Source organism: Phaethon aethereus, assembly GCF_964289735.1.
Source record: "Phaethon aethereus genome assembly, chromosome: 2".
NCBI classification, from domain to species: Eukaryota; Metazoa; Chordata; class Aves; order Phaethontiformes; family Phaethontidae; genus Phaethon; species Phaethon aethereus.
The window spans coordinates 24,375,209-24,390,534 of record NC_138582.1 but is presented as its reverse complement, the minus strand read 5'-3'; the positions used below and the strand labels follow the sequence as shown (position 1 = coordinate 24,390,534).

At 41.8% G+C, this 15,326-nt stretch overlaps 1 protein-coding gene across 1 annotated transcript in view; it reads right to left on the bottom strand.

Moving 5' to 3' along the window:
• Window positions 1–3,303: 3,303 nt before the first annotated feature.
• The window catches only part of SNX31 (sorting nexin 31), a gene marked incomplete at both ends in the record, with an annotated part of 34,468 nt that continues 22,445 nt past the window's right edge, over window positions 3,304–15,326 (bottom strand). Inside the window, 8 exons of the mRNA XM_082015194.1 lie at window positions 3,304–3,395; window positions 6,092–6,152; window positions 7,183–7,260; window positions 9,120–9,215; window positions 9,933–10,136; window positions 10,808–10,900; window positions 11,437–11,506; window positions 13,875–13,962. Of these exons, the coding sequence (XP_081871320.1) occupies window positions 3,304–3,395; window positions 6,092–6,152; window positions 7,183–7,260; window positions 9,120–9,215; window positions 9,933–10,136; window positions 10,808–10,900; window positions 11,437–11,506; window positions 13,875–13,962 (782 nt within the window). The remainder of the gene's footprint in view (window positions 3,396–6,091; window positions 6,153–7,182; window positions 7,261–9,119; window positions 9,216–9,932; window positions 10,137–10,807; window positions 10,901–11,436; window positions 11,507–13,874; window positions 13,963–15,326) is intronic.

The following is a 15,326-nucleotide window of genomic DNA, read 5'->3' as shown; positions in this document are numbered from 1 at the left end:
AAACTAACATCCCGCTGGTAAGAAAACAGCAGATGCACATACTTCAGCCTTCAATTCATCTCAGCTTACTGTCCAATACCTTCTCTTCAGCTCAAAACAACAGCAATTAGCCAGTGTCATTTTCTGATTGTTATAATAATGTTTGTAGTCTGAATAGTAGGATTGGTGACATTTCTCTTCTAAAAAACACATTTAACAAGTTCTTGTTTATAATCTATTTTACAAACAAACAAGAAAAAAACAACATATCTAAAGCCTACAGATAACACTAAGCTTAGTCCCCTGCTGCAGCAAGCAAAAGCATTACTTTTACAAACCAGCCACAATCCATCTAAGAAGTGTCAGTTTTTTGCTCCTCTTTGATCTTTCGAAAGGCTTCTCCTGAACATCAGTGCGCTCTGACACATAGAAATTTCCATATACTATTAATCTTAAGATCTATGTTAAATTATTCATGGATCAACATCATTCTTTAGTTCACCTTATTGCTGTCAGAGTGTTTACCTTGATGGTTCAATAGAAAGCAAAAAAGGCCTTTATTCTGCAAAACTAAAACAGCCAAATGCTTCTTTCAACAGACTCTTAATTTCCCTACTGGTCCTAGGCACATCTTCCTGCATCTGTTCCACTTTATCTTTTTACCTGAGAATGATTAACATTATACAAAGTATTCTAGAGGTTTGTTCATGGATAATAGTAACTTCTTTTTCTGGATCATCATAGCTCAGCATTCACTTTTTCCACAGTTGCATATCTTGTAACCACCTAGCACATATTTTGGTTTTGTGTTGCTTTCAACTGGTAAGAATTTCTTCTGTAAATTGTGCGCTTACAAGTTTGCAACTGCAAGCTCTGGTTCTTTAAATTGTTATTGTACTTATTTTATTCTCTAGTTCTCAGGATCACCCAATTCTTTCTGTGTAGTACTGTAACCCTCTTGTATATCGCCAATGCCTCCCAACTATTTGTTGCTACCAAATTAAGACACCTAAGTTTTAATTGTTACATCAAGATCCTTATTAAATATTTAACAAGAATGGTCTCAAGACGGATCTTCAAATAACTCATTTTATAATCTTTTATACTCAGATTTGATGGATTTCCTTTTCAATATTACTCACCATAGTTTGTCTGTAGTTACTTCCCCATCCTCTTTACAATTCTGGTGTTAGCCCTGTCTTTTCAATGCAGTAACGAGTTCCTTTGCAGTAGCTGATACACAAAACTTTAGTGTTGTCTAGGAAAAAAAGAGAACTACCCCATTGCCCTTAAAACAGTACTTAAACTGTCCTCAAAGACAGTTTTGAGGACCGGTTAAAAAAAAAGCTCTTCTGGCAAAAATACGTATTGCCTCTTAGTTTCACTTATCTTCATCGTTTTCTCCTAAAAAGCGCGTTCCAAAGCGGCACGCCACAGGGGCTGCACGCTTACTGGCGTCCTGTCAGGAGGGCAGCCGCCTCCCTCTCCCTCTCCGCGCCTGACAGAGCCTGGCTGAGCACCCCCGTTCTTCCACCGAAACCGCACCGGCTGCGCTCCACCTCGCCCGGTCTCGGGCCAGGCACTGCTCAGGCCCCACGCCGCTTTTGTCACCGCTTGCGGTGCCTGTCGCCGCCGGGCCTTCCTCCCCGCTGCCGCCGCCTCCCCACCGCGGCGCGCTACATCCCGGCCCCGGCCCCGCACCCAGCCCGGCCGTCGCAGGCCTCCGAGGCAGCGCGGCGGCCGCTGCGGACCGCTCCCCGCCGCCGCTCTGGCGAGGCTGTCACAGCCTCGGGGCGGGCTCTGCCGGTGCCGCCAGCGCCCCGACGCTGCTCCTCGCCCCCCGCTCCGCGGGCGCGTAGTGCTCGGCAGGGCCCGGGCCCGTCACACACACACCGGCGGGCGGGCAGCACCCTCCGCCTCCCCTCCCAGAGAGACCGACCCACCGGCATCACCCTTCCCCTCTCCCCCCGGCGGACCGGCGGCCGGACGCCGCCCTCCTCCCCGCGGTACCTGCCACTCGGCGGCGGCGGCGGCTCGGCACGCAGAGGGCGCGCGGGGCCAGGCGGGCGGACGAGCGAGCGAGGCCGAGGCGCGGCGGGGAGGCCGCGCGCGCCCCCTGCTGGGCGGAGGCCGCCGCTGGGACCTAGGGCCGGGCCCCACCGCCCCGGAGGCTCTCGTTTCGGCTGAGGCGAGGCGTCACCCGTCGCCGCCGCTGCTCCCCCACCGAGAGCCCCCGGGCCGCTTGCCTTACACCCGGGCCGGAGGCGCGGGACCGCACGCCCAGCGCTCGCCCGGGGGCGCCTGCCACCGGGGCAGCGGCGAGGGGGACGCTGCTCCACACAGGGCTGCGGCCTCGCCGGAGCCGGGCTGGGGGAGGCGCGGCCCCCTCCAGCTGCGAAAGGGAGCCGCTTACACCGCCGCTGGTGTGTTTTGAGTCACTGCCCCAGCTGGGGCGTAGGCGGCACGCAGCAGTGGGGGAAACGGCCTCTGCCGCCGGAGCGAGGGCAGGGGGCCTTAGCCCACCCCCTCTACGTCCGCAGCCTGGGCCCAGGCGGGACAACAGCAGCGACAGGAGAAGGGGCAACAAGCTTGCCTGAAAAGAAGCAGGTCTCTGATTTATAGGAAAAAAAAATTAACAGTTTACTCTTTTCACTAAATAAAGGAAACACCACAAAGCTGTCAAAACTCTGCGTCTCGGAGGAGCTTTATTTCTGGCACTGCTGTCCGTGCCACCCTCCTCCCGCCACAAAAAACACACTTTACCCCAGTGCCAGCAGTTGAGAAAGCTCAATTTCTGGTGCGGTTACATACATTCAACTGACAGCCCTCCCCAGGGCTGCCCCGGAGAGCGCAGTAACACCTCCCTTCGCCAAAGCGGGGCAGCTGTTGCATCAGCGCTGATGGTATCTCAAGAAGTCAGTCAGGGCACCGTCATGTTCTGTGCCGTTTGACTAGGCCTGGTAAGGGGAATGGGGATAGGGATAGACGATAGCAAAAGCCTGCTCTGCTATCACACTAATCACACCAGCATACACAGAAAGGTTATAAACAGATACGTAAATACTTTTTACCGTTTCTGATTAACCCTCCCCTTTCCCGCCCCAACAATTTCAGGGCAGGGGGGGCGCTAAAAAAAACATGTCTGCAAGACACCTCCAGATTCTCAGCACTGGCTCAGTAGAGTTGTAAATACTATAAAGAACACTGCAGAGGCAAGGAATTACACTAAAGAATTTTTTTTTTGCCCTTATAATTCAAGTTTTCAACAATAGTTTTATTATTCTCAAACAATTAATTTTGAAAGACAGAATCTGAAGTAAATTATCACAGGTCCTCTTCTCTTATTTTCTCAAACACCCAGTCCTCTTCATTTGGCCTAACCAAAAATCTTTTCCTTGATAGAAAACCCGAATGAACTACCTGCAGTGAAACAAGTAAACAGTTAAAAAAGTACATGCATTTCAATAATTATAGATACAAACGTAAGCTAGAAAATGACATACTGTTCAGATGTAATGGTTCATCTCTATGTTGGCATTTCAGAGAGAACAGATTTTTTTTTGTGTGCTGGAATAGGACACACGAACAGTTGTTTCTGCTTTTAAAGTTTATTGCAATGTACTAAATCTGGTGCAGATTGCATGGCGATTCCAAATGTCCCAATGTCAGTCTTATTTGGCATTATAGTGGCCCCAAGGACATATGTACACGTACTTTATGTGCCTGCTAGCTAGGCCTTCTGAATTATGTTGACCACTGTTAATCACACATTCTTAACTTTAACCATAACACATAAATGATATCTTTCAACTCTACTTGTCCTACTAAAGGGTACCAGGTGCTGTCTGAAACATCCTAACACAGCATCACCCAGCAGGTATAAGCAGGTGAGCTATAAGCACCCAAAGGTATAAGCAGGCAAACTATACTGTTACATTGCATGTATCTACAGTTTTCTGTTGTACTAGAAAAATTTATGGTACAGACTTTCCTTTAGCCTCTTGCAACATGGTATTTTGACATATATGTAAAGTAGATGTCCTGAAAAACCCTACTAGCAGTGTCCATCACAAAGCTATGGCAACCATGCTGCAACTACTAATATTAAGGCATTAGGAAACTGGAACAAAATTTTGCATAGATTATCTCTGTAGAAGTTATTTCATGCCTCTTTTTTCAAGATTTCTAAAAGACTTAACAGCAAAATTGCCTAGATGCAGCACACACTACAGCACAGCCTCACTCTCTGCAAACTCCACCTATTGCATGCTAGCTTAATTTTTAAATCTCAGTTTAAAAGATTATTCTTGATTTTCCTACTAAATGTTACTGCTGCACTAGATTATCTATTCAAACAAGAATTTACAGGCTGTTATGCTGATCCGGTAGTATCAGCATACTGCTACAGGATCTCAAAGAAAACCAAAGTTAAGTTTTTCTTCTCATGAGTCAGCAGAAAATATTTAGCCTAAGTTTTCCGAGTCTTTGGGCAGCAGTCAGTCAAACTTTCCACCAACTTGGACCAAAGACTTGGAAGACTCTTAGGGATACTAATGGCAAAACTTACAATGACAAACAACACTTTTTCAAATGAGAATGTGCAAAGCTACACTTCTAATACATTTTTCAAGTGTCCTGCAAAGAGAAATAGAGGCATAGGAAAGAGAAGCCTTAAGAACCTTAATACTGCAATCACAGCATTTAAAAGTTAGCTAAGCATGGTTTAAGATTTTATATTAATTGTCTGTCTAATAACACAGCTTGGTGCATGAAGACCTAAACCAGTTGAAACTTGCTGTATAAAGTGAGGCATAGCATGCCATACTACCACTGTTTAATGCAACAGCATACCTTTACTTGCTTTAACAACCAACTCTATTCTAAATTACCAGCTGTAATTTTCTTGGTTTACCAAGTTTCATAGCAGCAGCCAGCCACTGCACCAGCAAGACACAGCTGATGAGCTCAGTGGTTTTATGTTGCCCTTGTCCAAGGCTGCTTTCTTTCCTCACAAAAATTCAAAGGGAGAATTCACAGTCCATCTTGCTCCAAAGGCTAACAGTCAAGGAGGTATTTTGAAGTATGTTCAAGTCAGAACAATTGCCTCAAGCCCAGAGTGCCACACAACTTCGACCTTGCTAAAGTTGTACCACAGCAAAGCCACTGAACTGCATCCTTCAGTCTTCATCACAGATGTGAGTCTACTCAGAAAGCGTTGTCTCCCTTACTAACAGTAGTCACAAATAACTTGCAAATGAAGGCCACACCTAACCTAGATCTTGTCTCCCACAGTGACAAGTACAGAACCCCTTCATAGAAAGGGGCAAGAAAACCCACAACAGATATTAATCTATTTGCTTGTTGAAGAGCAGTTAGTGATTTGTTTTATGCTGTTTCTGAAGATGTAGCAACATCGCTTTTTTCTGAATTCAGATTAGGTTTTGCTTTTCTCTTTTAGAAATATTTTCCCTTTGGCCAATCACACACTGTAACCGAGGTATTTATTTTCATTTGCTTTCCATTATTCCTTTTCCATTTATTTATTATCTCATACTCAACAAATAACTTGGAAAAGCAACAACTTTCAGCCACTTAGCTATTCAGGAACTATTAGCTATGAATACTAATTCCAGCAAATGAACTCAGAATTACATCTTTTATGTGATAGGAATGTACAGGCATGTAACTTGACAAATTTTGCAAATGGGTACAACTCCTAACTACAAGGAAAAATGAATGCATAAACAATCCCTGTGTGGAATCCAAGTACAAGTCTGTAAACTACATCAGCAGCTGCATGTGGATATACATACTTGATCTCTGTATATAGTCTGACTTTCTGTAAACTTCACGTCTCATTTGGAAACACTTGTAAAAAGCAACTAAAAGTGAAGCAAGTTGTCATTAAACTCAAACTAAAACAAAAAAATTGAGACATATTTCTCGCCCTCTTCTTCCTTCCAAAATTCAGGTTTTACTTCTTTTCCTACCCACAGAAGCTCCCATTAAATTTATTATGGGTCTCCTTAACCGGAAAAACAGAGGTTGGGCTAAACACCACCAGCAAGCAAGACACACTGTGTTTACATTTTGGAGACAATTTCTCACTCACTAACCTGCTTAGGCTGGATGCTGGACTTATTATTTTTTGTGGATTCAGGCATCTTGATCTGAATAGACTGAAAAATTTAAACTTAAAATAAGCTTAAATGCTCCCGCAAGCACTCTAACAATATACACTGAGCAAATCAGCATTCAATTAAACCCAGCAGAAACATTGTAGGAAATGAACTGCCATATTCACCCTTCTCTCATAATTCTGTTTTAGTCCAAGCTACCTGAATACTACCAACAGCTGAATATTTAAGTGATGAATGCTCATCTTCATAATTAAAGGCTTACTGTACTTCCATTACAAGTAAACTTAGAATGAAAGAGATCAAGTCTTTTCCAAAATTAAGATTGGTCGTTTCTTCTGAATTGCTTATAGTTTAAAGCTATGAAATAACATGCTGTTCATTGCCTCATTGCACACTGTAATCAGCATGGGTCTAGAAGATCACACATGTTCCATTCCTTTTTTCTCTTCAGAATTTTTCAGTTAGCAGACATTCAAAGTCTTTAGATATCACAAGGCATTATTAATGCTGGAAATTATTTTTAAAAATAACACATATCTAAACATATTTTCATCTTTAAAGGCCTACATAAAAGAGAGCAGAAGTATTTTAGCTACAAGTCAGATTTTTATTTTATTAACACTTCTATTTAAAACCAAAAGCTTTCTCACTATGAATGTCACAGATCTGAAGTTGGTCTAACATTGCAGCAGATGGAGCAAGCAAGTGAACTGGTGAAAAAGTGAAAGCCAGAAATGGATATAACAGGGTAGCGCAGAACATAAAAGAATTTTGCCATAGATATCCTTTATCATATGCAGCAAAAATTGAAGTCAAGAAGAGAGAATGCAAAACAGATTATTGAAATTGTGATGATAAACCATCTTTAACATTCAGAATATTATTTCAGCAAAACTAAGCAAAGGTGTTTTTTTAGTCAATTAGAATTAATTACTGAAATGTTGGAATTTGCAAGATCCTTTTCTTCAATGGGACTTCTCTCAGCACATTTGAGAGAATGTTAGAGTAGCAGGCTTAATTCTTTTAAATACAAATTCAGATACCAATGTACACACATGCTCACCATTTCTTGGCCACCTTTGGCTGCCTTCATCATCTGTTCTGATATAATTTTCTTCAAGCAGCTACTAAGCAAAAAGGCCTGAAGAAGATAAACCAGAGAACATTCTGATTTCTTCTATTAAAAAATGTACTTGACCCTTCCATTCCTCCTCCAACAGAAAATTACAGTCCCTAACTACCAAACTATCACTTGCCTAATTCAGTCAATTTTACTCTGTGCTTAACATCCAGTACACCAAACTAGCTGCAGTTGCTTAAAGCCCAGCTTCAGCATGACTAACCTTCACAGCACTGCTCAGAGTGGAGAATAAGAATTTCTATGACTAGTGTTGTGAAGCAAGTTATTCTCTCTAGTTGTCTGTGGCTCCTACCTTAAAGTCTTCCAAATTACACAAAAGACAAAGTAAAGTTAATCAAATGTGTTACTATCAGCATCAAAGCCACTTCAACAAATGAAGCAAGCAGGACTTCACAGGCACTCAGCACTGATGAGAAATCAAAGCCCTGGTGGTTACACAAATGGCTGCAACTGGCTGTAGACCAGCTCGCAGAGTCACATCTTGCATAGCTAATATGAATGGGGCAGTACACATTCAATAGGTACCTGTATATATCCCATATATTAGGTATCTAGCAGAGGCAGCTCAGAGAGGAGGGGAGTTGTTCTTAGTTCCTTATGATCTCCAGTGAGCATGTACAACTCCTTGGGATGATGCAGCCCAAGTTAAGGTCTGAATTGCACCCTGGAGATGCATCTTACTGCTTAGTCTCCAAACTGAAGCATCTCAGGTAGGGTGTCAAGCACTGAGAAATGAATCAAAGACAAAATATCCTACAAGATCAGTGATGGAGAAGGGAGCCATCTCTGACTAAGCTCCACATCATCCAGTCTTTCCATTTTCTGCAGTGGGATCTTGGATCAAACCCTTGTTTCTTCCACAGAGCAGCACATTTCTGGCCTTTAGCTCTTCCTCACAGTTCTGAGGAAAGTGGGACACAGGTTTTCTAATCAACAAATCACTACAAAGCACAACCCTAATAGATTTCACAAGAGAATTAATACTGAGATAATTCTAGTGTTTTTTGTTCTCCAGCAGCAAAGAAACTAGAAACCTTACTGCTTATGGCTCATGTTCTCATAAAACTGAAGTGTGGCAGGAAATTAACACTTACTAAATAGCTGTGTGAACTGCATTATCACCCTAGAAGTCAGAAGTCATGTGTGAGAAATTAAGCATTTTGATTTTACTTGAAAAATCCTGTCTCCTGCTGGGTGGGTCTCAGAGGCAAGAGAAGCAGTTTAGTTGAATAACAGGCTCTATACTTTTTATAGAAGCTCTGTACCTAAACCGAGACTGGTGCTCTCTTTGATATTGCAGAGCCTAGATGGTTTGCTAGGCAGCATAACCACAGATGGATGACTTAAATTCCTGGATACTTTTCTCTTTAAAGAGCTGCCCGAAAATAATGAGAGGAATAGCACCATCTTATTGAAGAATTATTTATAAGTAAAAAAACCCAAAACTTATGATGTCACATTTTCGCACACTCCATTAACCTGTGTTAATATGGCATATAGTTATATTTGAACAACAGGATTTATTGTGGAAAATGGGAGCCCTTGACCTTAGATGGGTCTGACCAGTTAATGATTTTGGAGACTTACTGGGTCCAGAAAATAAATGACACCTCTCCACACTCCATCCCAGGCTTGCTGCTGAGTGCTAGACATTTCTCTTCAATGGAAAAAAAAAAATCTCTCCCCTTATGCTAGAAACTCAAATGCTTTTCCCCAGATAACTCTGTACCTAGGCTAACCTGCTTGAAAGCATAGCCACTGCACTGTGATAGAGATGGACTAACCACTTTTGAAGATCCCCTTATGGGAGTAAGATTGTATTTTACCCTGATCCTTTCCTAAAAGGACTGAGAACTAACCTGTTTTGTGTACAGAATTATCCACTGCCATGTGCCTGAATCATTGTACTCAAATCTGAGCTCCAGAGTGTCATCGTCACCATCCTTTGTAGCACCCTGAAAACAAACAAACAAAACAAAAAAAAAAAACCCAAAACCAACAAATGAACAGAAGAAACAGTTAAAAACAGCATTAAGGCGTTCAGCCTTAAATCCCAATTAGACAATCAGGTTCATTTTATACAATATTGTGCTGGTTTTGGCTGGGATCGAGTTACTTTTCTTCACAGTAGCTAGTATGGGGCTATGTTTTGGATTTGTGTTGGAAACAGTGTTGATAATACAGGGATGTTTTCATTACCGCTGAGCAGTGCTTACACAGAGTCAAGGCCTTTTCTGCTTCTCCCACCACCCCACCAGTGAGTAGGCTGGGGGTGCACAAGACTTTAGGAGAGGACACAGCCAGGACAGCTGAAGACCTTCTTGTGGAAGAGGAAACAAGTGGGAAGTAGGAAGGGGGAGTCTTTACAACCATAAAGCTGTCTAAAGCAGTTCTTTTGCTCCCACACAGAACTCTGACAACTCTACCTCCAACAGGAAAGGAAAGGGACAGGTAAAGTATGACATGGAATACCAGGGAAGGGAGAAAACATAGTTGAGTAAGACTAGATAGTTTACTGCCATAAAGGCTGCCAAGGGAATATGTTTCAGGACAGGTTTGGGGGGGAATATGGGCAAATGGGAGGGACTTAAAACAGATGACCTCCTTCCCTGACAACCTTAGTTTTCATGAAGAGAAAGTGAATTTAGATACAAAATCAGTGAAGTACGTACAAGAAAAGACACCTGCCAACTTTTTAACCTGTTGATTTTAAAGCTGACATCTTTGGTTTCATTAGTAGGCAGTTTTATGTAGCAGTTAATCTCATTATTGCCAACATAGATATCAGCTGAGCAGCCTTCTTCTGGATAGTCACAAATGCAAGGATCAAGCCGTATGTATCCATAGAACTGCACTTCTTGAATCAGCTTCAGGAACTGCACCAAAAAGACAGAACTAAAGTGATTTGCTGTAAAGGCAGGTAAAATCTATCAATTTAAACAAACAAACAAACAAAAAAAAAAGAGGGCTATAAGGCAACTCTTTCAGGTTCCTAATACTCTTTCTCCTGGGAGGACAGACTCACCACAACATGTCACTGCTTGATTCAGAGAACAGCGCTCACAGTCCAGACTTAGGAACTTGATTTTTTTTTTTCCCCCCACCAGATATGACGAGCTCAATCTTTTGGATGCTTATCAGATATGATGATGGGAACAGATAAAACTAATCAGTAAGAAATTGGTTCAGTAAGAATGGAGAACAGCAGTCCCAGCAGTCTGAATTTCCATCCAATTTCCTAAACTGGATGCCAAACATTTGCACCTGAGTTTAGCAAATAGAGAAGACTAGGATTCACAGTCAAAAACTTCTTGCTAGCCCTTGGGATCCAAGTCATTCTGTTGGAGTGTTTTAAAATACTATCAGAGATGGGAACTTCCTTTTCTATTTGGTGGCTCGGTATCTGATCAGGAGATGAGACCTGGGTCTCTATCTCAAACCACTCCACAAAACCATGTTCTATTTTTAAAGTTACAGTCTCTAGTATTATTGCTTTGAAAAACCACTCCTTTGGTCTGTTTATGTGGTTTTTAAAATACTATTTTACCTTTGCTTTGTTTGCATTTTTTTGTAGAAATTCAAGTTCCTGCATCTGCCCTTCTGTTGGTTTAACCCAATTCCTCTTAACTTCCTGGATTGCCTTAAAAGAATTTTTAGAAATAGCAAAAAGTCAGCAAAAATTTATTTCTTTTCACACACAAACACTAAGAAACACGCACACAGAAAACTTTGGTTTTTTAAACAAGGCCTTTGATTTTGGGACAAGTTCACTCTAGACTGTTCTTTCCTCCCGAATTAAGAATTTCCAAAGCTAGTACAACTCAAAATATCTACAGTTCAGAATTCAAATACTGTCATAGCATGGCAGAGTGCCTACATATAGAGACAAACAGATACATACATGCACTTGAAAATAGAATGGGCAATATCTAAATAAGTCCTTTTTGTGCAATACTTTTCCTATGCACAAAACATGAATTAGACTCTCTAGTACATCCGTTTGAAGAAAAAAGAAAAAATGAAAAAGATCAACAACAGCTATACCCAGCACTTAGAAAAGTGCAACAAAGCAGTGTTAAACAGGAATCATTTACTAGCAATTCAAGAATTTATATAAAAGATTAAATTAATGTGGGAAAGTTAACTTTTAAAATTCTGAAGACCTTTCAGTTTTACCTGCATATATAGCAAATTCAGTGAAGCTCTACAATCCATCAGCTGTGCATCAAGAGAAGGATCCATATACCTTTTCCATGCCAAAGGAAAAAAAGTAATAAAATATGAAGATATGCTTCTAAATATGGCATTTTGATTTTTCAGCTAAATATGATGAGAGCATAACCCAGAAAGATCCTATTAATTACAAGATTAAAAAAACCACAAAAACCAAACAGTTGTGCCCTTGAAGTGTTACTAAAGTCAGGTTGTCCAATCTCTCCACTTTGATTTGGGTGGTACCAAACATAACCGTTACAATTTAGAACTAAAACTTTCCTCCTTCATTTCTCAAACAACTCAGCGTTTGCCTACATAGAAGTTGGTAAGACTCTCAGAGCATCCACCGTCATGCTTGCAGGGCTGACATACAAAAGCTAGTCTTGTGCTGGGGTTGTGGTTTAGCCCCAGCCAGCAACTAAGCACCACGCAGCCACTTGCTTGCCTTTCCCCTCAAGGTGGGATGGGGGAGAGAACTGCGGAAAAAAACCCTTGTAGGCTGAGATAAAAACAGTTTAATAAGACAGCAAAGGAAGGGGAAATAATAATATTATTAATAAAGGAATATATAGAAAAAACAAGTGATGCACAATGCAGCAATTGCTCACCACCTGATGCTTGATAGCATGTCCCCGAGCAGTTATTCCCACCCCCCAGCCAACTCACGTTTATATACTGAGCATGATGTTATATGGTATGGAATATCCCTGTGGCCAGTCTGGGTTGGCTGTCCTGGCTGTGCTTCCTCCCAGCTTTTTGTGCATCTCCTCACTGGCAGAGCATAGGAAGCTGAAAAGTCCTTGACTTACTATAAGCACTACAGCTACTTTGCCACAACTAAAAATATCAGTGTGTTATCACCGTTATTCTCATGCTAAATCCAAAACACAGCACTACACTAGCTATTAGGAAGAAAACTACTATCCCAGCTGAAACCAGGACAGCCAGCTAGCTGCACTACCAAATACTGTAGAATTGCTGCAGGATCAGATCAGTATAGCAGCAAAGCAAGTTAAATATTCAGTTATCCAAGTGCTGCGCTGCACCAGCTAGCTTGAGCCATTCTATTTAAAAGCAGTTTGGGTTAAGTCTACATGACAGTATCAACAGAGCAGTGCAGGCCCCATAGAGGGTACAGCTGTATTACAAATGTTGCACAGGCGATATGCCTCCTGCAGCACACAAGCAAGCCCAGGACTGCTGTTCCCTACCTCTGTGCTAGATGGAGAAGTATTTACTCAGACAGTCACTTTGTCATGGCTTAGAACCACGCACTGCTTTCATTAGGCTGCTAGGTTCTCCAGTTTATAAGGGCATGTACAGGGAAACAGAGAAAGCTTTGTAGAGGCCAAGGTCTATCCCAGTAAATTTAAACCAGAAAAGTTACAAGCATCAAACAAACAGGTTTCTCTGTACCTCCAAGCCAAGCAACCTTGCTTTCTGCCACCAAAAGGCATGGTCTGTTCTTCCTTTTCTGCTGCTGGCTCTAGCATTCATCTGATGTAGCCAATTTAACTCACTAAGCCTGCAAAAATCTATTCCCTTTTTTCTTTTTCATTGTAGGGAGAAGTAGATCAGAGCACAACCACAGCAGCGAACCAGTAGGCTGGCTCAGCTCTACTGCCTAACTGTACCCTCAGGGCAATGTTTGACAAATGGGACTTTGGCACCAGACTCCCTGTCCCCAGGGTTTATCCTCACCCACAAGTCAGCACAACTGTTTGCTGCATGGCAAACAAGACTGGGGGACTGACCCAAGCCACAAATAGGCCAGCAAAACCAAATAAAAAATAAATAGCCAGCAACTTATTTTTAGGCCAGGTTAGCTTGCCAGTCCAATTCAGCATGTCTGCCCACACAGCTCTACCAGCATAACTGAGGAGAAGCCTGAGGTATGAGCAAATGAAAGGGGAAGAGTGGTCTCCTGCTTAAGACAGGCCATTTACCAAAAGAAATGCTCAAGCTATGGCCTCGGGTATTTTGTGTATTAGCACATAGAAATGAGCACTTCAGATAAAAAGTAATTCATCTCTGTCCAGAGTTGCAGCCTGCAACTCAGAACTCAAAGTCCTCTTCTGTATTGTTTACAGGTAAATTCCCATTTGTGGTCACTACATTATGCAGGTATAAAAATTATGAGGCGAGCAGCCACAAAGCACTTCTCTGTAGGTTCTGAAGGAGAGAGAATAAATAGCTAGCTGCAATAAAAGACATTTCAGGAATACTGGTGATAAAATTTAAAACATGCAGGGCCACAGAAACCAGTCAATTCCAGTAACAAATTGGCCTTAGAGAAACACAGTCAAGCTGCTGAGGCTTGAAGAATTTGTAATTAAGTTATTCTCTTTTTATAGCAGTTGTCATGCATCTCGGTAGTTTCTCTTAAACTTCTTGCTTACCACTTTCTGATCCCAAGCTTACAGTGCAACTCCTTCATGCTCTGAAGACTGACATAAGGAAGTTCAAAGTCTGCCACTTTTTTCACCACTGGGAAAAGAAGAAAAAACAGAGACGTTTGGTGAAATCTAGTGAAATAGCCCAGCTACTTTCATATATCAGTTAGTGCTGATAACAAAGTTCTTTTGGAGAAGAAAAAGAACTTCATAAATACAAAATCTGGAGTAAAGTAAAGTAACAGGTTAGTTATCTTCCTCACTTCTGAGTCTAAACTTAGATAGCTCTATTTCTTACAGAACATCTCTACTCCCTCAGACTATGGTCTTATAGAATATCCTTCTCTCAAAACACAGCTAAGCAGGATAGATATTTCTGCATTTAAAGGATATGTGGATACAAACTTCCAGGACCAGTGCTTGCCTTTTTTTTTTTTTTTTTTGGAACAGAACACCAGACAAGAGCACTGTAACTAACATGCAGCAAGAAAAGCACATCACTCTTCAGAGGTCACTACTTTCCTGCACACTTTTTAAAAATTACGTGTCTAAAGGCCCAAACCTGTAGACATTTATTTCTAAGCCAATATCACAATTCAGCAAACACTTAAACATGTGATTTTAAGCGTGTGAGCATCTAAACATTTTTTGGCAGTGGGCAGTGGGTTACATTTGGACTTGATGTATTTGTGAGGAATATCAAAGATGCACAGAAATGTAATCAATTGAAAACTTTTCTACTCTCCTCTGTATCTAATTATATCACAATAGAAGGCAAAAATAAATCCATCTGCAACAGCAGTAGAAGAGTATATAAAATGTGTTATATCCAGATACATGAGACATTGTAACAGCCAGGGATTCTGTGTACTCAGAGACACCTTTCACAGCCAGAGAGAGGGGGGCAGGAGAAAGACAAAATAGAAACAGGCAGTAAAGTTCCTACCCCACAGTGTAAGCCCGAGTTTACTACTGGACCTTCACCTTGAAAATGTTCAGAAGAGCATTAACATCTTTATGCCGATGAGAAGACTGAAAAAAAGCTAAATGACTTGTCAAGGCCACACAGAGGCTGCAAAGCCTAGCTTTACTCCAGTCAAACGCAAAGGCTGTGTTTACTTCCCTGAGGTGGCCAGAGCCTATCCCAGCCCCAGGCCTGGATCCAGCTCATCCACACATCTGCCCACGTGGGAAACAGGACATCAGCAGACCAACGAGGACATAAAAGCCCTTCACATTTTATGACCATGAAGAGACTCACAACTCACAACCCTGGTTTATAGCTTGCTCAGTTTTACCATCATGGTTAAACTTCAGTTTCTATCAGTTAAGAAAGGAAACATGTCAGGATATAAAGGAAAGTAAGCCATAGACATTGTTTATAAATAAAACAAAAGAGTTTCCTGTCCCATTGTTAAACTCTGCATGTGATCTGTAAATTAAGAACTGTTTCATGTA